Raw genomic sequence first — 21,661 nt, forward strand, 5'->3', positions numbered from 1 at the left:
AGGAAGGCTAGATTCTAGTCCTATTTCTCTCCAATCCCTTTGGGCGCCGTCTCTGTCAAAAACCCTATCTTGACTTCCTCTGTCAAAAGGAGGCCATCCCGAGCAGCACCTGACATATGGGCACTTATTTTTTGCTGGCTATTATTTTTTTTAAAGATTTTATTTATTTATTCAATAGACAGATCACAAGTACGCAGAAAGGCAGGCAGAGAGAGGAAGGGAAGCAGGCTCCCTGCTGAGCAGAGAGCCTGATGCAGGGCTCGATCCCAGGACCCTGAGACCATGTCCCAATCTGAAGGCAGAGGCTTTAACCCACTGAGCCACCCAGGCACCCCAATGCCGGCTATTATTAATCATTGCTATTAATACATGTTTACTTCAATCGTTTAGAATTATTTTTTTTATTTGTTATTTACTTTTTATGTTATATAGATTCTTTTTTTTTTAATTAATTTTTTATTTTTTATAAACATATATTTTTATCCCCAGGGGTACAGGTCTGTGAATCACCAGGTTTACACACTTCACAGCACTCACCAAAGCACATACCCTCCCCAATGTCCATAATCCCACCCCCTTCTCCCAAACCCCCTCCCCCCAGCAACCCTCAGTTTGTTTTGTGAGATTAAGAGTCACTTATGGTTTGTCTCCCTCCCAATCCCATCTTGTTTCATTGATTCTTCTCCTACCCACTTAAGCCCCCATGTTGCATCACCACTTCCTCATATCAGGGAGATCATATGATAGTTGTCTTCCTCTGCTTGACTTATTTCGCTAAGCATGATATGCTCTAGTTCCATCCATATTGTCGCAAATGGCAAGATTTCATTTCTTTTGATGGCTGCATAGTATTCCATTGTGTATATATACCACATCTTCTTGATCCATTCATCTGTTGATGGACATTTAGGTTCTTTCCATAGTTTGGCTATTGTGGACATTGCTGCTATAAACATTCGGGTGCACGTGCCCCTCTGGATCACTACGTTTGTATCTTTAGGGTAAATACCCAATAGTGCAATTGCTGGGTCATAGGGCAGTTCTATTTTCAACATTTTGAGGAACCTCCATGCTGTTTTCCAGAGTGGCTGCACCAGCTTGCATTCCCACCAACAGTGTAGGAGGGTTCCCCTTTCTCCGCATCCTCGCCAGCATCTAGAATTATTTTTTTAACTTAGATTTTAATCATTTAGAATTGCCGTGAAGCCCAAATGAGAGACTACATGGGACAGGTTGTGAGTGAAGTCATCACGCAAATGCAAGCTTATGACTGCTGTTTGCTGGGTGAGGTTCTCTCTCAGAACATGCAGGCAAAAATTTAATCCACGCCGATAGCTGATAGTAAGCACATGCGAATGCACGCAAACACTTCTGTGCCCCCCTCACATTCTTCTACACAGCTACCACCGCCACGTCAGATAAAAGCATCAGGACAGGCTTGAAGGGTTCGGATGGAGTGGGTTGGAAAGGTACACGTGGGATCCAACTGCACGGGCTCTGCAGGACTCGGCTTTGGAATTGGTACTTACTGATATGGCTCCGTACGAATGGGAGGTAGAAAGCAAAGTGATCGGTTTTGCTTTCTCCTTTTTCAAATAAACAGGGCAGTTGTTAAACCAGAAGTGAATCTGATCCCATGCGGCTTTAAGAACAGTCAGCTGCATTCTGGAACAGGCAAAAATGTAAACAGAGCCTGTAACTCTAGAGCAAAGGCAGGACACCCATAGGTTTCATATGGGAGAGTCTACGGGCCCCGTGCCAAGAAAAATGAAATGTTAGCCTGGGCCTTTAAACAGAATCATGTAAAAGCGGAGTGCATATTTGTTTAACACACACACAGACCTTTTTCTGTGCCAATACCTTTCTGAACCCTCCTGAGTAAAAGCTGGAATCCCGGAGACGGTGGTAGGAACCAATATTGTTTGTCCAGTCCTGTTCTTTGGCATGAAAGGACTTTCCTCCTGAACATGGAGAGGTTTTTTTCTTCCCTTTTTTTTTGGTTGGCCCAAGTTAATTACAAAGTATGACTGTGAAAATAAAATAAATGAGCCCATTCTACCCATCCCCATATCTGAATTCTATCATACGAGTTGCCAATTGGTTTCCTAATCCTCTTACTCAATATCTGCTGTTAATTTGTTCGCTATTTCAAGAACTTAAAGACTGTCAGCAAAATACATGATGCATTACAAAACTTATAATTGGAAATAAAAACATCTGAAGCTTTTCTGACAGGGTAAACATAAAGTACTATTGCACTGATCAGAACAAGGAAACGTGAGCAACCTTGTAGCTATTTCTGTGCAGACACAATTACAAATGCTAACTCCCACTTTTTAAAAATGCTGAGAAAATTATATCTAAATGAAGGAATGAATGGGCTCAACATGTTTGTGGATCTGCAATGAGGGGCAGGGAGGAAGGGAAAAAACCATCCTGCTCACACTTCCTTTACAGAAGCAACTCCATGGGCTTTCTCTTGTTCTGCAGCCATTTTAGAATTAACACTGTCTGGGGCCCGATCTAATTGTCCTGCCACAGAAGTTAAGGCCCTTCCTCCACAGTTACTAAATCTGACAAATTACACCTGGGTCTACTCTAACATGAAAAAGTGTGTTCTTTGTTCCTGACCTCTTGGTCAGCATAGAGATCAAATTCCTGGACATCGGAAAGCCCTGCTCATATTCATTAAAAGCCACGGGAGACCAGCCCTGCATTTCTGTTTCAAGAGGGGAACAAGGTGCAGCCACCGCCAAACAATAAGACTGCTCTGCTGGGGTCAGAGCACTACAGGCTTTTTTTTTTTTTTTTTTTTTTTTTTTTAACTTTTTGCAGCTTGGCTTCTGATCAATTAGTACCTGGGTTTTTGCACCACCCCCCCACACACACACAAATACAGCATCTTCATCTTAGTATCAAAAGAACAACCGAAACAAACAAACAAAACAAAAACACAAAGGCGCTGGTCGATTTTTAAATGGCAACTGAGTTTCCTGAAATCTGTTTGTACTAAGATGCTGGCTAGAGATCCAGGAACCAAAAATACAAAGCTGATTTAAAAATTCCACCTTTCCCCCCTACCTTGTGGCCAAACATTAAAATTTTGTCTCTGCCTTCAAACCATACCCTCAGCTTTTGGAAAAGACAGAACTCAAAGTGATCATAAACAGGAAATCAGGAACCAAGATGGTGGCAGAAAAATCAACACAAGGGATGCAAAAAATCCACAAGTTTTCCTGTCGTGGGACCCAAGTCCTTGGCAGACCTAATCGCCTGGCAGCACAAGACCGTCTCCTTCTCCCCCAAAGAGGGAGAGGAAAACACAGCTGGAGAAGTTAAGAAAAGCTGTGTCTAAACCGTTACTCCCAAAGATGCGAATACATCAGGCTTCATTCCTTTCTTCCAGATACTTGGAAAAACAAGATGGTGAAGAAATATATACAGAAACTGCAGAACCTGCCATGAGACCTCCTAAGCCGGGGGTGCTGCCTGGATCTGGTCAGCTCTTGTCCTCCTTCCAAGGGAGCACCTTTCTTCTGGGACAAGGCAGCCCACTTACATCTTCTTCTGTGTAAGGAGGCCACCGAATTTCCTCAGACCTCGTCCCTGAGAATCTAAGAAGGACCCCAGTGTACCCCTATTGCAAATACACACGGATCCTTAGAAGTGTTGCAAGTTATTCTCCAGGTACAGATTCCAGCTAAATTGTAAATTAGAGACATTGCTTTAATTCTCCTTCATCTTTGGGAAGCTTTCAGCTGTGCTATCAGCTAAAACAGCGTAATGAATATAGACTAATATTCCTCTTCAATACTGAAAGCAAGTCACGATCTACATTTTTAAAACACAGGAGTTACCGCTGTCTTTCTGGTGGGACGGGAATCCCCTCTGAGAAATCCGTGACAGGATGGAAATCCTTTGTATCAAGGATCTTATTTTGATCTATGTTTGGAAATTAAGACCACTAGTAATATCAAAGTTCACTGGAAAAGCCCGGGAACCAAACTTAAACGGGTTTACATTGTTTGGGGGCTGGAATAACTAACGGGTAACTGAGCAGACATTCACCTATGGGTGGGTCTCAGGGATGGGGAAAAACCTAACTTCTGAAGGGAGAAAAGCAATAGCTCTGGTATAAATCCCCCCTCAACGTTGCTTCCAGTCAAACTCTTAAGTGAAAGTGGTTACAAAGTATACAAGATTGAAATAATCAAGCATGCTGGAAAATATGGATACTCTGAAAAGTTTAGCTTTGGTGACCATTTCAGCGAGTGCTGGATGAGAGATACTAGGGCAGACCTTGCTGGTCCTATTTCACAAAAAGAGAAGTTCAGGGATTGGCCGCATGTCGCTCAATCAGTAGCGGTGAAACTTAAGCTCCAACACACCCTATCTGACTCCTCGTCTAACAGTCTTCAAACGAAGATGGGAAAAGTATAAAGTAGATTTGGAAGATTAGCCCCCCTTATCAGTAATAGCTCACACTCATTAGATGCTTACTCTATACCAGAAGTCTTTGGGGTGCTGTGGATGCATTAACTCATTTAGCCTCATAGCAACCACAGGAAAGAAGTAATGCCACCATCTCCCACTTTAAAGATGAGAAAAGAGAGACCAGGAGATGCTCAGAAACAGGCCCAAGGTACCAGGGCTGAGTAAATGGGAGAGCTCGGAAAATCTGTGCTCTCTGCATAGAAAGGCTAAAGCACAGGCATTCCCAAATCAGTGTTCAGACTATCAGCAGTCCTGGGAATATTTTATAAAAATTTTTGAATCTAAATTCAATTTAGTTAACATATACTGTATTATTCACGTCAGGGATAGAATTTAGTGATTCATCAGTCTCATGTAACACCCAGTGCTCATTATATCCACTGCCTTCCTTAATGCCCATCACCCAATTACCCCAAATCTGCTCACCCACCTCCTCTCCAGCAACCCTCAGTTGTTTTTTTTTTTTCCCAATAGTTAGGAGTCTCTTATGGTTTGCCTCCTTCTCTGTTTTCATCTTATTTTATTAATTTTAACAAAATATCTTCCCAGTGAGATCCAAATTACTGATACCTCCAAAATATATATCCTTAGTCCAAAGACAAAACACAGCAATTCGTATGGGTGATACAAATTCCATTTAAAGATCCCCCTTATTGTAAGGAAGTGCTAGGCAGGAAACAGTTAAAACTTTCTGAAAATCTCAACAAATTATGTGTAAAGACAACTTTAGGGTAACATTTCAGAAGACTCATCCTACCTACCTTCTTGATTAAACCACCCTATTAAAATAAACAATTTTTGAATGACATCAATTCAGCTCAGACATAAACATTGTCTGAAGTCTTTACGCCCCATCACATCACATATTTCCACCATCGAAAACGATTATGCCCCATCACATATTTGAATTACTATGTGGTTTGTGGGTTTTAAAAAATTTTTTTTTAATTTTTATTTTATATATTTATTATTTCTTGAGATGCTGCAAGATCTGCCTTTGGATCCAAAAATCATTCCTTCATTCATCACAGCTGTCAACCAGTGTAGCTAAACCTTCTCCCAAACAGATTTTAATCTGCTCAGATAATGGAGGAAGTTTGCTTGCTATCATCACTTCAGCAACTATCAATCCAGAGATTTCTGAACATGTGGCTTGTTCTGGAACAGCCTTCCATAATCTTTTAGAAATCATCTTTGGGTATTAAAAAAATATATCTTAATTCCACATAGAGCTTCTCTGCCAATCAGAGGTCATTCCTAAACTACAGCATAGCCATTAAGAAGGGAGCTAGAAGGGAGGAAAAGCTCCCTCTCCAGACCTTTGTCCAGAAATGCTAATACCGACATTGGACATTACCATGTTTTCAGCTCACACTTGGATAGGACCAAATCCCTTTACCACCTTCTTGCATATACAAAACATTCCCTGATGTACTTCCGTCAATCACCACTGCGCTGGACATCACCACCGCAGATTATAAACCCCAATTACCACACTGCCACCATCCCCCTCTCAGTCATACCGCACACCCCAGAGTCAGACTCAAAATCAGCACAGGATGCTGCCAACTCAGTCTGGGTGATCACTGAGCAGTCACTTAACCTTTCTGTGCCTGAGTTTTTTTCACCAGCCAAATCAGAATCGCAACAGTGTCCATTTCTTTTTTTTTTTTTAAACATTTTTTTTTTAAAGAATTTATTTATTTATTTGACACACAGAGATCACAAATAGGCAGAGAGGCAGGTAGAGAGAGAGAGGAGGAAGCAGGCTCCCTGCCGAGCAGAGAGCCCAATGCAGGACTCGATCCCAGGACCCTGAGATCATGACCTGAGCCGAAGGCAGAGGCTTCACCCACTGAGCCACCCAGGCGCCCAACAGTGTCCATTTCTTAAAAGCATTTTAAGGAAAATGAGATAAAAGATAAAAAGATCTAGAACAATGCATGGCATAGAGTAGGTACTGAAGTAAGAGTTCAGTCATTGTTGGGCTGATTTTAAAACAAAATATATACTTCTTGTATTCCTGCATCAGTCCTTCTGGATCCCAACTAGTAAAGCTAGGGAAAAAAAAAGATCAGCTGTTGAGAAAATAACCCCACTTTCTACTGTACAGAGGACAGACAAAACTGTCGAGTGGGATGGCCAATCTGAATTCATGCTCACTGTCTGTCCTCTTCTGGCCTTATCTGTAAATCCAGTGCAGGGCTGGGGTACTTCTCCAATTAGGTAAGTAAAGGTTAGTCCTTCTGCTCTTATATACACACAGAGCTCTCAAAAAAGTAAATTAATTAATTAATTAATTAATTAAATCCAAAGCTCCTCTGATACTGATCTTCTAGTCTAGAACTCCCATTTTAAAGATGAAGAAACTGGTTTGGAGGCTAAGTGACTTGCTCAAGTTCACATAATTACTCCAGGAGCAGAACCAAGGCCAGAAAATGATCATTACCCTACGCAAACCACCAGGCACTCTTCCATATCCATTACACATGTCACTTAATTTAATCCTCATAACAATCCTCTAAAGTAGGTATTATCTCCATTGTCTTAGAGATGCAGAAAATGAGGCTCATTCTCTGTAAACTAATGTCTTCAAAAGTACACAACTGACAAATGATAGAGACAAGGTCAAATGGTTCCTGTCTGGTCCCAAAGAATACACACCTGTTTCAAGTTTTCTAGAGCTCAGGGCTAGAATTCTCCGTACTGAGTCTCAACCTTTAATGTTCAAACTGAGCATACCTCAGCCTCATCTGGGGAGCTTTCAAAATACAAATTGCTGGGCTCTACCTCGAGAAGGGGAATCAGAGTCTCCGGGGAGGTATGGCTTCAAAAAGGTGTCATTCTTCAGAGCTGGTCGGGTGATTCTGATTCGAAGCAAGATTTGAGAAACCCTAATCTAAGAAGACATTTCAGGAATGCTTCCAGTATAAAATGAGCGGTAAAGGAGTTACCTAGAATGTTCAGAGTAGCTGAATCTGTGTGTGAAGTAGCTGAAGGTGACCCTCCCCTAAAACCTTCTGTGTCCCACTGACACACACGCAGCCCAGTCACATAAACATGTACATATCGAACCATAGCCCTACTTCCACTCATCTTGCCTAAGGAAATCGGCACCCCAGTGAAAACAAGCGCTGTTCTTCCCAGCAGTTCCAGAATCTGTGTTGTGTTCGAAATGCAGCAATAAGCTTTCTTTCCACCCTTATCTGCTGCACCACAATTTCTTAGGGCCGAGCTAAAAAAAAAAGGGGGGGGGTTGTTTCAATGAGCACTTACCAAGGTGCCCCGTATATCCTGAATCCCTTCACTGTTACCTCCGAGTCTTGTAAGTAAATACTGTTTGTCAGGAGGGACTGAACGTTGTCAAAGTCCTCTGGTTTCAATTTGGACACAGAGGGGAAACGGTAGTAGTCCTGTTTAACAAGGTCTGCCATGAATTCCTTATCAAATGTCAGTTCATGATTCCCAGCAATCACTATTTTATATTCATATGGCAGGTTTCCTGAAATAAGAAAAAAGAGTACCAATTAGCACGTTCATTTCCCATCACAAAGTACAACAGCCCAGACTGTGTGATTAGCAGACAGTATACCCAAATGAAATAGCTCACGCATTCCTTTATATTTCCATGGGAACTAAAATTTATGACTACGCCTTTATGATCGCAAAAATGACAATAAACAGGAGAGAGGAAGCTGCTAAGAAGCTTAAAAGCTACTAAGAAGACATTCAGCTTTCTAGTTCCATTTCCCTCTTCTGTATGCTACAGATTCACTGTGATGAATCACACTTTATAATTATCCAGTGAAAAGCACTTTAATCACGATCCTTAAAAAAGGTCTGGACTTGGTTTGGTCCTCAAAAAATAAGCCAACCAACTGTTCTTAACAACTCAAATGACTGCTTGATTTGTAGGATATCCTTCAAAAGTACATTTGTAGTATATCATACAAAAGACATGGCACTGCCGAGCATTCCACAATGTACATAAATGAAAGGAACTCTGGAGTACAATTTCATATTGTAAGTTAAAATTTACCTTGTGGCTTGTGAATAAAAAGAACGTTAATAATGGCCCCCTGATTAGAAGGCTAACTTTCCTCCCATCGGGATGGGAGAAGAAACTGTAAAGCTTAACCCCCTTTTAATATTTATGGTATGGAAATGTGAGTTCTCGGTGTGTGCTTTTTATGCAAAAGTTTCCCGATCAAAATGAGATAATTCTGGGAAGAAGAATGAAAGCTATAAAGGAAAACCCAAACACCAGACTTCTGCATAGATTTATAATGTTTGAATAAAGTACAGATCATACATATTAATAACTCACCGTGATGCTATAAGAACCAAACTCCAAAGGGAGATAGTGCTGGGCAGCTGTCCCCATCCTGAAATTAATGCCCTTTTTTCTTCTTTGTCATTACCCATCCCTCAAGCCTCACTGCAGAGCTGCTGCTCATTTTATTTTATTTCATTTTATTTTAGGAGAGAAAAGGGTGGGGCAATGGTGCCTATAATTCCAGCTTCCTGAGACTCCTGGGTCCAATGCAAAATTTAATGTTTCCTGCTATTCCAGGAAGAATGAAAGTTACCACTAGCAGGAAATTGGATACACTTGTTGTAGGAATTGGTCCTTACCAGCAAGCCAGAGTCAATGATTTAATTAAAGAAGCTTAGTGGGGAGGAAAATTATATTTTGGAAGTGGGGGCAAGTTTTGCCATAGGTACTTGGACTTCAGCAATGCAAACTGCAGAAAACTGGGCTGTGAAGTCCTCAGTCCCAGCAGCGCACTGCAAGCGTGTTTGCTAACATTGAATTTTTTTTTTTTTTTTTTTTTTTTTGAGAGAGCAAACACCGGTAGGGGTGGGGGGTAGAGGGAGAGGGGTAGAGAATCTTAGGCAGGCTCCGTGTTCAGCATGGAGCCCAATGCAGGGCTTGATCTCAAGACCCCGAGATCATGACCTCCGCCGAAATTAAGAGTTGACAAAGTGCTTAACCGAATGAGCCACCCAGGTGCCCCTGAAATGATTTTTAAGATCACCAGAGTATGCTTTGTAATGCTATTTTCTTTAGCTTTCGATTTTTAGGTTTCTGTCAGTAATGAAATTGCATATATAGCACACGGTTTAATAGGGAGGCTTAAGAGAGAAATGAAAGCAGTCAGAAAATAACACCGCAGAAAGCAGCCACTGCAAACACTGCGGCCCAGCGTCCCTGAATATCCTGACTACTAGCGCACAATCTGTGGAACATGACTTTGGCCTCAGTTCTGTGTACGGCCGTGCTGAAGCGCTCACGGAAAACAGGGAGCCTCTCTCAAATGTATGTTTTTGCAAGTTCATAATGCGCACTAGCATAAGGCAATAAGGAGTGTGATGTATGTTGCGAGCTACTTGGACAGAATGATATCTTGCACAAGTCCTTGCATTTAAAATACATTTGAGAGATGTATTAACGGGCCGCAAATCCGCGATGACCACGCACACTGGGAATTTCTGAGAAGCCCCTGGACTCTAACATCATGGCTCTGTGACCCCCTTTGGCCCGATACTGCACGCCCAGAGTCGCCTGTGCCCCAGAGCCAGAACGGGCTGAAACATTTTCCTTGACGGTAATCTGTTTCAAGGCAGGTCGGACCTGCATGAGTCTTTGAGCAACTCTATTTGTACAAGTCACGCTATAGCTGCCCAGTTCCGTTTTAATCATTCATGACGACGGACTCACTGTAAGCCTTTCTTTCTGCACCACAGCTCTCGCAAGAAGGCCTGCCTTCTTGCTTTTTCCATTTTAGAATTTTGGTTTAGGAAGGGCACGGGTGAGACAGAGAAGGCAAAGGGAGTATATTTTCCTTCTTGGAACATTTTTTTTTAAAGAGAAAGTGAAACTGGTGCAGATTAAATCTCCTTCAGGAAGACCTCTCTTTGGTGTCTTTTAAATCAAATTTTGGAGACACAGCATAAAGAAGTAGCCACCAAAATGATGATATTTACACACTGCCAGCGAACTCATTTCTTTCTGAGAATCCAGTAGTAGTTTCCAACTTCCACCCTCTGTTACCTATGTAAGTAAAAGCAGGAAGGCTGACAAATCTCCTGTTACTTGATGGTATCTTTTTTTTTTTTTCAAGACTAGCTTAATTCAGAAGGCTCTGCAGTCAAGCTCCAAACTTCTTGGTATTCAAATAGCATCATTTAAAAATTGTTAGACAAAGAGGTGCCTGCCTTGATCCATTTTATTCAGATCAGGCCACTGAAGTTGACCTGCCTGAATAAAAAAACCGAGGCTATATACAGTTATTCTGACACGGAAAAATTCTTGCTTTGAATGACCTAAAGAACTCTAACTAAGCATTCCATCTTTCCCAAGACATGCTATATGTTCTACTATCAATTTACAAGATTATTTTAAGTGAAATGGAGATAAACTTTTGACAAACTGTCAAATTGTTCTGGAAGTTTTAAAAATGCATATTTGGAGAAATACAATACGGCAGTACAAATAATGATATATGGCTTCAGTTTTTGTTTCTGTTTTTCATCGCTACTTTCATTTTTCTATTTTTCCATATAAAATAAGAGGTAATCTAAAGAAAACTATTGAGCAAATCATAGTACAGATAATTCACAAGTATGGCAAAGTAATGACTACAGCAAGGAAATGAATGAGATGTGGGAAATTGGCCCATCTTCTCATGTCCTCTTGATCTCATTCTTTCCACTCTCACTGGCACTTAAATTTTCCAGACATCTATCTTTGATATTTTGGGTCTCTCTCTATATATATTTAATTCTCCTTCTTACTGAGTTGGGTTTACCAAACCCAAGAAAACAAAAACAAGCAGCCATTGACTTATGTGTGCGCGCACACACACACACACACACACACCTCTCACATACAATCCTAAACCATGCTTATTTTTCAGATGCTTCTTCATTTCACATCTAAACTTTTGGAAAGAGGATTCCAGAAGCTCACAGCTGGTAGGCCAAATACAGCCCACAGATGTATTACAGTTGGCCCTCAATGCTGTTTTGTGTTTTGTTTTTAAATTGAACATTTAGAAATCAGGCGATGTCATACAAAAAATTCTGATTTTCTAGCTCCTTTTGGAAAATCAGAAGACCAGTCACTACCGACCATCCAATCGGCCACAGACCTTTCCACTCCCTACGACTTCTCACACTTGGCCCACTTACCACATTTGTGTTGTCCGACCATGCCCTCTGTTATCAGAATGAGCAACTAAGAGACACGTGGTTACTCAGACCTTACCCCATGCAATCTGGTTTGTGTTTCTATTCTCTTCCCAAAGCTTTCCCAGAATGTCAATAATAACTTCCTAATAGCCAAAGCGCAGACCTTTTCTCTCTTCTCATCTCCAGGGATCATGCTGCAGTGACATCCCTGTCCTTCAAAGTCTCTATCCCCTTGGGGCGCCTGGGTGGCTCAGTGGGTTAAAGCCTCTGCCTTCGGCTCGGGTCATGATCCCAGGGTCCTGGGATCGAGCCCCGCATCGGGCTCTCTGCTCAGTAGGGAGCCTGCTTCCTCCTCTCTCTCTCTCTGCCTGCTGCTCTGCCTACTTGTGATCTCTGTCTGTCAAATAAATCAATAAAATCTTTAAAAAAAAAAAAAAGTCTCTATCCCCTTGACATTGGATGCTGCACTCTCAGGTTCACCTCCTCCCTCTGTCCCATTTCTTTCCTTCTTCTTCTTCCTCAGCCCCCTTTGCCTCTTGTCTCATTCTCGGTTGACTCACTTCATTCTCCCTCTCCATCTTTACTTTTATGGATATTAATTAATATTTTCTTATAGTATGTCTCACCCTTCTATTCTCTGTGATTCAATTTTAAACTATTACAGTTTAAACGACGGAAGCAGCGTAAGGTTAAGAGCAGGGACTCTGCTGCAGGCTTCACCACACTGGCTGCATGACCTTGGTCAGAGTCCTTATGTTCTCTCAAGTGTGCTAGCAGAATGAGGACAACAACTGCACCCACCTCATAGTCTGTGCTCAAGATAAAATGAGATAAGATTTCTAAAGCACACGCATGGTATGGACTAAACAATCAGTGCACGTTAATTATCGTTTTACTCATTTTTCTTAATTTTGCCTTTTGCATGTGACTTGTCTCCCCCTAGACTATAAAGTCCTTGAAGGTACAGATCGTGGCTTGTGGCTTCATATTTGACCCAAAATACCCAGTTCCATCCCTTCCAAATGGCAGGCACACGATTACTATTCACTGAATAAGTGGAAGAATGAACGAACTTCTGCAAGATTTTCCAGGAGCTTTTTTAGGAGAATTATGGGCACTGAGCTTGTCCTCTTGGGATATGACAGTTTAACCGTTGTCACACTGTCCTCCTCCTCCAGAGACACAGGTTTACTCAGAATTTACCCAATTTAAGCCTTCTGAAGTGTCCCACTCTGCCCCCAAATTCAGTCTAGCCAAAAAAGTCTCTAACAAACCATTTTTTAACTGGCCTTTTCCTTCATCTAAATGGGGGGAAAATAATACCATCCCCCACCAAGGTTTGGTACACCTTAAAGCAGATGCTGCATGTAAAGAACTTGCAGTTTCTAACACTTCATGATGATTCAACAGATATTAGCTGTGACATACTGGTTGTTAACAATGATTACCCTTTCCAGGTACCATCCAAGAAAATATTCGGTGATCCACAAATTGGATCACTCCCTGGTCACAGTGGCACAAGGTCACTACTCCCAAGGAAAAACATCTGGGATGGTCTAATGCATCCTTCAAGTTAACAAAAGCATTATTAGAGTCATGAAGGCATCTGGATCTAGAGGTGGTGGGTGGCCTATGAGGCCTTCAACCTGCACACTGATTGCTTTTGTCAAGATGATTCTGACCTTGCAAAGTGTGTCTCTCCTGAATACATCACTTTTTTCCTCCTTCTGTTATCCAGTTACACATCACTTCTAGTATTTACTGACTGCCAAAAAAATGTGCCAGAGTCAGCCTCTCATTCACAAATGAATAGTATAAACCATGATTAATCGCATCTCTCCAGAGGGACTACTCACCTGGACGATCCCTCACATCTTCCTAGAATCAGATACTAAACACGATCTCCATATACTACCAGAAGAGTATATAAGAATATAGAGAGGAATAGAATGTCTAGAAACGTTGAAGATCTTCAGATATGCACATGTCTGATAAAGCCACAACAACTTTAAAGCAGACACACGGTGAACTGGGTCAAGGTCAGCCTCCCTTCCTTACCAAACTCTGGACATTGAGTGTGTGACTTAAAGCGGCCCCCATGAATAACAGCCCATGACCTCAGCAGGCTCTTCAGAGACAGCCGCATCTGGTGATTTGAAAGTGTGATCCGTGAGCCTCAGAGGGCGGGAGCCGGGCGACGTGAGGAAAGAGACAAGGGCAGAGGTCAGAGACCTGTTCCCACGTTCACCACTGGTTTCCTTTCCTTTACGATTTGGGGAAAGATTTCCTGTGAAGGCTTAGCCCTGGCTTAAAAATATTCAACAGAAAAACCACTGGTTTATCCAATTCCATTTTCCTGATGAAGAAACAGAGTGCCAGAGAGGTGCGGCCAATTGCTAAGCTAAATCACGGGCCACACTGGAGGCACAAGTGGGATGAGAAGAACTCTTCCGCCTCCCGCACTAGTTTTCTTTCAGGTGATCCCAAATTTTTAAGAGTCTTATGAAGTTTGGCTTGAGACCTACCTCTTACGTGAGTCCTCCTCATACCCTTCATCCATCTATGGCGATCCTTTTCCCTAGCTCTAGGCAGCGGCAGCCTTTTCTGTCCGGATCAAGAAATAGAACTGGCTACGTGATGGATTTCTCCTCCCGCGGTCATGAAGCAGTTTCAGCTCCATACTATGACAACACACATCCTGGCTCAGTGAAGGCATTCCCCAAATGCTACTGCAGCTGTGGGTGTAATTTCTTACCCATCTGCTCTCAGAAGAATTTGGGAGCCTACCCAAGGAAAGGAAGGTCATGGCCTTGAGAAGGAGAAGGAAAAAAGCTCCTGTGCCCAGCTTTATGCAGGGTCCCAGAATTTGAAAAAAACTTGGCTATGTTATAAGAATTAATATGAGACTTTGACAGGGGAATAGTAGTCCAAGATAGCAAACCCAAATGCCTACAGGGACCAAAGACGTAAAGCAAAAATGTGAACTGGACTAGGTGGAAATAACAGCGGTTGTGAGGACCAGCACACATGTGCATCACCATTTAAAAATAAACATATATCAACACTTCTCTGGCCAAACAAGAGTCCTTGCCAGCTTGACCCCCCAAAATAAAAATTAATGTCCTTCAAAATTAAGTATCATACAACTGTCACCTATTTTTCTGCCACGAATCACTATAAAATGTATTCCTCTGGAAAATTCAAAACTCGAAGTCAATTCCAGAACAGTCACTTTTCTTGGGAATCTGCCCACCACCTGCAAGAAGATGACCCCTGCCCCATATTCTCCGTTCGTCATGAATGGTGAACGTGGGAAACAGGGAAGGCCAAAATGGCCATTAGGTTTGGCTAATGCCAAATACTGCCTTCCCTATACCCCATTTTTTAAAATCAAAGATCTAATAAGCAAGATTAACTGGCTGCTGTCTCCTAATTTCTGCTAAAACTGGGGGAAGTAAAAAAAAAAAAAAAAAAAAATCCCAAGTACAATAGTAGTTCTTTGTGAAGAACTCTGAGAGCATCCCAAAGCAAACATGGCTTGCCAGGTATCGAAAGGTGACAAATTTCAAGATCTCCAATCTCCACGCCCACTCCCCTCTATACCTTCAATGATAGCCTTGGGAAATATAGAAAGACAAAAAATGTGTGGCATAATGCTCATATTCAATAAAGCTTACTGTGCAGCAAGAAGAAAACACAGAGATGACAAGACAAGAGGAGAACCTGCTATAGTTTCCAGATACCCAGGAAAATCAAACTCACAAGGCCAAGCTTCAGGCCTACTTCCCCTTGGCAGTATGCTAGAAAAAAAACACTAATTTGTGAAATTAAAAAAGAATAAAACAGATATATAGCCAGACCTATTATCATGGGACTGCTTCTAAACAAAAGAGATACGTTACAATTCAATCACTTTTCTGAAATCTTCAGCCTGCGGTGGGGGCAGTGCCAGGGGCCTGTTTTAAAACACTGCTCCTTAATGCCAGTGTTATAAAAGGACCTTGTTATACCCCCAAGGTGGATAAAAGGCAGCAATTTTTTTTTCTGTTTAAAATTATTATTGTATTTTTAATATCATGACTCCAGCAGAGAGGGAAAATGTCCAAACTCTTGAAATCTCTATTCCACTGAGAACTAAGAGCAACTTGGGCTTGAAAACTGTTCAAGCAGAAAATTTTGCAGGAGGATGAAAGGAACAAATAATAATCCCAGTGACTCGGAGGATGAAAGAACCATGAGGTTCTGGGATGGACTAAGGAGAGGCGTCATGGACATTCCTTGCCTGGATTACCGGGGGCTGATAGCTGAGCGGGGCTGAGTTGAGCCTGGAGGCAGGGAGAAGATGGTCAGTTACAAGTGGGCAGAGCCCACGTTCCCCACTGTTTTCCCAGCATCGAGAAAAATGCGTGGCATTCAGTCGGTGCCCACTGCCTACTTGTTAAATGAATGAAGGGACCTCCGGCAATCCCTCTCGGCTCCACGGTTTACACTCACTTGCCTGGGCCGCAAAGCCACCAGAAACATTCAATCAGGGCAAGCTCCGTCTCTGACCTCAGTCTGTCCCCCGTCAGGCTCCATTAATTTTCACAAGTCCTGACAGCTCTAACGTGAATACTCACACTTGCTGACGGAGCCACACAGCAGGTTCAGACTGCTACCTTCTCCTCTGAAACTCATGCATTAGGGTTTCTTCCATGCTTGCAATGGGAAACCAAGTCTAAGAAATATTAAACACAGAAAACTATATTACAATAACGTCAGGGCTGAGCCGGAAACCCAGGAGAGTGTAAGGAATGCTGAGTGAAAGCCCAGTGGTCCAACTGCAGGAATGAGGGCTAGCCTAAGAAGCCACAGCTGACACGCTCCCTCCTCTTCTTCAGCCTTTTCCATGCAAAGAATCCCAAAGTACCAGAAGATGCTGTAAGCCGTAATCCATACAAAGGAGACAAGAGCCCATCCCCCACCCAGGAAAACAGGCCCCTTCTGAACCTCAGTGGTCACTGGTATTCGGTACTGAGAAGTATAAACCATGAGGGAGCAGACGGTTAGCACCCATAATGACTAAAGACATAAAAACAGCTCAAAGATTTGATTGTTTGATCTACAGGCGTTTCCTGTCTCAGCTGTAACTTTAATCCAACATAACTTTCTGTGATTTAAACATTCAGGCACACACACTCGTTCACACTTCTACATGTTAAAAGACAACTACAAGGCAGTAAAAATAAATGACAATATTAACGAATGACAATATTGTCTTTGTTTCCCAACTGAGTATCTCTAAGTTGCCACCAAGACCAACATGGCACGTTCTGCATCTGAAGATGGGGCAGTGAACTGTCCACTGAGACCCAGCTCCAACTACACTCGAGTATTTCCATCTGGCTGGACAACCAGAACCACAGGTAGCTTCTTCACTGTACTCTGTCCAACCTCTCCCTGACGAATATAGGCCTTGGCTTGTTGAGAAAGATTTATTCCCCATACAACAAGTTCTATCTGAGCACTCAGAATATCTCCTTAAAGACCCTTTCACCTACTTCCCCAAGGTTCAGAAAACAAGATCCAAATCAGGATCCCACTGGATAGTCACCAGAAGAATTCACCAGAAGAACTGCTCAAGACGCGGTCAATCTCAACCCAAACAGCTGGGTGCATGTTTCTATCACTCAAATGTACCAGATGTGGGGATATATGGCACGATGGAAAGATCATGGGCTGTGGAGTAGACTGACTTGGGTCCAAGTTCCTGGTTCCATCACTTATTACCTCTGAAACTCAAACTTAAAACATGCTCATTCACCTCCATATTACTCATCAGAAAAAATGAGGATAACTGTACAACCTACGTGCCAGAGAGGATGTGCAGATGGAGTGAGATCAGGAAAGGACCTAATATGAACCTGACACATCAACAATAATTATCATCATCATTTTTACCCTGTCCTCTGTTGTCCACTGTAACCTGATTTTGGTTAAGGGGCCCATGTCCAACTTCTTACCACCTTAAAGAGTATTCCATAAATGTCTCTAATAAACTGGCAGTGTTGACTGACAAAATCCATGGTGAGCTGAAGAATATTGTTATTTTTCCCCCCACAAAGCTTTAAAAAGCAACTGAGAAAAGGCACTCCTTCCAGCATCACTTACAAAATAAGTGGCAATTATTCTACTGAATAATTAGAAGAACAAATGCAAATCCTATGTTTACATTTTCAGACATTAAATATGGTGAATATCAAATTAAATAAAAATAATACCGGCATAAAGACCATACTCTTTAAAAGAAAGAACACTTTAAGAGAATTTTAGATTCCCTCTCCATCTTAACCCTTCAAATAGTAATAAAAAAATCTTTTTTCTAATAAATGCTCTTATTTTTGCCTGCTAAAGTAATGTTTGGGCAGATGCGTGCAGGATTTCAGTGTGCAGGGATTCCAGGGGGCTGGTCCACAGAAGCCAGAGCAGAGGGTTGACAGTGGAAATAAAATCTCTGCCTTAACAGCGCCACTGGGGCTAGATGAAAATGGTCTTCTAGAACTTGATTAAAACTAAATTGAAAAAGAACATATTTGGCTAATATTACATTAGACTAAAATATAGAAATGAACCCTAATACTCTCGAAATCTAATAAGAGAAAGCCATCTCAATTTCCAAACTTTCAAAAGCATCTTCTTTAAATGCATCACAGATCAATTTACATGGTACTTTTGCCAATAAGCAAAACCAAATCACAGGTTCCAATTGGCTTATATTGGAAAGTATGAGAGCAAATGCTAGAAAATGCAATTACTGCAAACAAACTCCATTTTCTCCCCTCTGAAGGGAATTTCAGAGAATATTTTATTGCCATCAAATAATATTTCTGAAGGCATCAATACACAATTCTATTTTCTTTTCAAAGTCCCTACTCACTGGATAATCTAATCCACTCTACAGAATATCTTGAAATTTAGAGAAGAGCCCACGAAAGGGGATATTACCTTACACACACATCCTATGTCAATTTTAATAATTTGCAATCTGGACAGGATGCTGCACAAAGCAAAATTTAGGATCCAATAAAATTGACTTTTCCCATTTTATAATTCAAAGTTTTAATGAAGCACTTCAAGGACAAAATTTCAAAAGAAATCTCTCAGGGAAGGTTATTTTGATCAAGAGCGACAGCAATGAGATGGAAGAAATAGAGACCACGTTCATTTCCTCTTCTTTTTCTGCCCCCCCCCCCAACCCTTCAGTTGGCAAAATTCTCTACAAAGTAGACTTCCTGGGGATTATGAAATCATGAAGTCTCCCTGTGATAAGTTTTGGTTTTGTTGAAACACCAGCTCCAAAAATCTCTATCTCTTTCCTTCGGAACAGTTTAGCAGCCTCATGCCACAAGCCTCCCCTCTAGGCTAAAGTAGTACAAAGTGGCAGAATTCCTTAGGAAGAAACCATTTTTGAAAAGTCTATTATGACCCTTGGGGTCCAAGGTTCCAGGACGGGGAGTTGGAGGTTCCTTTCCCATTTTTATTCCTTTCCCGTATGTCACGGTCTGAATGTTTATGTCCCTCTCAAATTTATACGATGAAATCTTAATCCCCAATGTGACAGCGTTTGGAAGTGGGACCAGGTGACTGGTCATGAGGGTGAAACCCCCATGAAAGGGATTAGTGCCCTCATAAATGAGACCCTCCAGAACTCTCTAGCCCCATCCACCATGTGAAGACACAGCAGGAGGACACTATCTGTGAACCAGGAAGAAGGCTCTCACCAGAACTCAACTGTGCTGGTTTCCCAAGCTTAGACTTTTCAGCCTTCTAAACTGTGAGAAATAAATTTCTGTTATGTATAAGCCACCCAGTCTGTAGTACTTCATTACAGCAATCCAAGTGAAGTAAGAGATCTTAGTTTTCTAGTTTCCAGAGCTCTAGCCCTCAACATCTTGAATCTACAGTTCAAGACAAATTCATCCAGGTCTTCCTAAGTCCGTGTTTTCTCATAGTGTGCTTTGGCATATGGTGTTCTTTACAGCTCTCCTTAAATAATTCAATTAAATATGTTAAGGAGTCCAGATAATCATGGCACAGTTGGAGAGCATACTTATCTGATGAACACTGTTCCCAGAAAGACAATAAATTGAGAAAAGAGCAGAGGTGGTCAAATGTTCTGAACATTTGAAGTCAGGTGAATACATACTGCTTTAGCCTTAAATTTCCCATTAAAAGTACAAGTCCACTTTTCTCCCCATACCATACATACCCAAGCCCTCTGGCAAGGTGTGGATTAACCTTCCCTTTAGGTTCGCATCTTTTATGAGTTGAACTGTATGTATCTCCCTCAAAATCCATATGATGAAACCCTCACTCTTAGTACCTCAAACATATGACTGTATTTGAAGATAGGGCCTTTAAAAAGGTGAATAGGGGCGCCTGGGTGGCTCAGTGGGTTAAAGCCTCTGCTTTCAGCTCAGGTCATGATCCCAGGATCCTGGGATCGGGTCCCACATCAGGCTCTCTGCTCGGCGGGGAGCCTGCTTCCTCCTCTCTCTCTCTGCCTGCCTCTCTGCCTACTTGTAATCTCTGTCAAATGAATAAATAAAATATTTAAAAAAAAAAAAAAACTACATTGACCCCACTCCTAATCGTGGTCCCTTCCCCTCTTAAAAAAAAAAAAAAAAAGGTGAATAAACTGAAATGAGACCATAAGGATGGGCCTTAATCTTATCTGAATGTTCTCCTTATAAGAAGAAAAAATAGGGACATCTAGGTTGCTCAGTCAGTTAAGCATCTGCCTTTAGCTCAGGTCATGATCCCAAGGTTGTGGGATCAAGTCTCACATCGGGCTCCCTGCTCAGTGGAAGCCTGCTTCTCCCTCCACCAGCTGCTCCCCCTGCTTTGCTCTCTCTGACAAATAAATAAATAAAACCTTTATGAAAAAAAGAAGAAGAAGAAAATATGGACCAGGAATGTGCTCCCACATGAAAAGTCACAGCAAGAAGTTGGCCATCTACCAGCCTCCAAACCTGACACCTTGATCTTAGACTAGTAGCCTCCAGAACTGAAAGCAAATAAATTCTGTTGTGTAAGGCCCCAGTCTATGGTTTTTGTTACAGCACCCCTAGGAAACTAATACATCTTTCTATAAGGAAGACTTTGCTTATTAATCCATCCTACATGCTAAAGCTGAGGTGATCTTACCAGAATACAAATGCAATCATATATTCCTTCCATACACTTACAGGCTCACCCATGTGAAAATCCTCCCAGACTTCCTACTATTGCCTACGGATCAGAGGCCAAACTCCCTGTGTAGGGTGTGTAACTCTGTTACCTGGCCCCCTTCTGCCACTGCTCCACTCATAGGTTGGGCTCTGAGCCTGCTAAATGCTTGCAGCTGACAGAAGGAGACTGTGTCTACAGGGCTCTTTCTCCCACTTGACCATGGACCTCAGGAGGATCAGACTATCTTTTACTCATCTTTGCATTCTCAGTAGGCTTCAGTAATTATTTGTCAAACAAATGAATGAGTCAATGAAGAAATGATTTTATCCTGGCTAGAATCATGTGGACAGGAGTAGCTCGTACCTCAGTTTTAAATTCTGAATGGCCTTAAAATGTGACAAATCCTATTTCTCTTTCATCTTCGGATGACACCATGTGTATACATCACAAAGTATATTATTCATTTGCAACTGAGAATCTAAGTCTAATTTTAAAAATCTATTATAAGGAATTTTTGTTGTTGTTGTTGGGGAAGGCAGAGACAGTGGCCTGCACACAGTAAGGACTCAATTTTGTTGACTGAGTGAACAAATAAATGGATAAATAAATGTAAGAAAGAACTATACCCATCACACAAATAATGTGTTTCAATTTCAAAACAGAAGAGAATCACTTCTGTTGCATGATTAACATTACTCATTTAAAGATTTTCCCAACCTTTGTTCCCAGGATTGGGTAGCTTCGAGGAGTAATCAATAGTGGA

General features: G+C 41.7%; 1 protein-coding gene across 5 annotated transcripts in view; it reads right to left on the bottom strand.

Moving 5' to 3' along the window:
* MPPED2 (metallophosphoesterase domain containing 2) overlaps positions 1–21,661 on the bottom strand; it is a 183,548-nt gene that overhangs the window by 89,291 nt on the left and 72,596 nt on the right. For all 5 annotated transcript variants that reach the window (XR_009345738.1, XM_059138680.1, XM_059138707.1 and 2 more), the window contains exon 4: positions 7,771–7,996. Coding sequence is in view for 4 of the 5 variants with exons in the window: in XM_059138680.1 (XP_058994663.1) it covers positions 7,771–7,996 (226 nt within the window). In the remaining variant the exon portion in view is untranslated. The remainder of the gene's footprint in view (positions 1–7,770; positions 7,997–21,661) is intronic.

The sequence above is a fragment of the Mustela lutreola genome, chromosome 1, assembly GCF_030435805.1.
Source record: "Mustela lutreola isolate mMusLut2 chromosome 1, mMusLut2.pri, whole genome shotgun sequence".
NCBI classification, from domain to species: Eukaryota; Metazoa; Chordata; class Mammalia; order Carnivora; family Mustelidae; genus Mustela; species Mustela lutreola.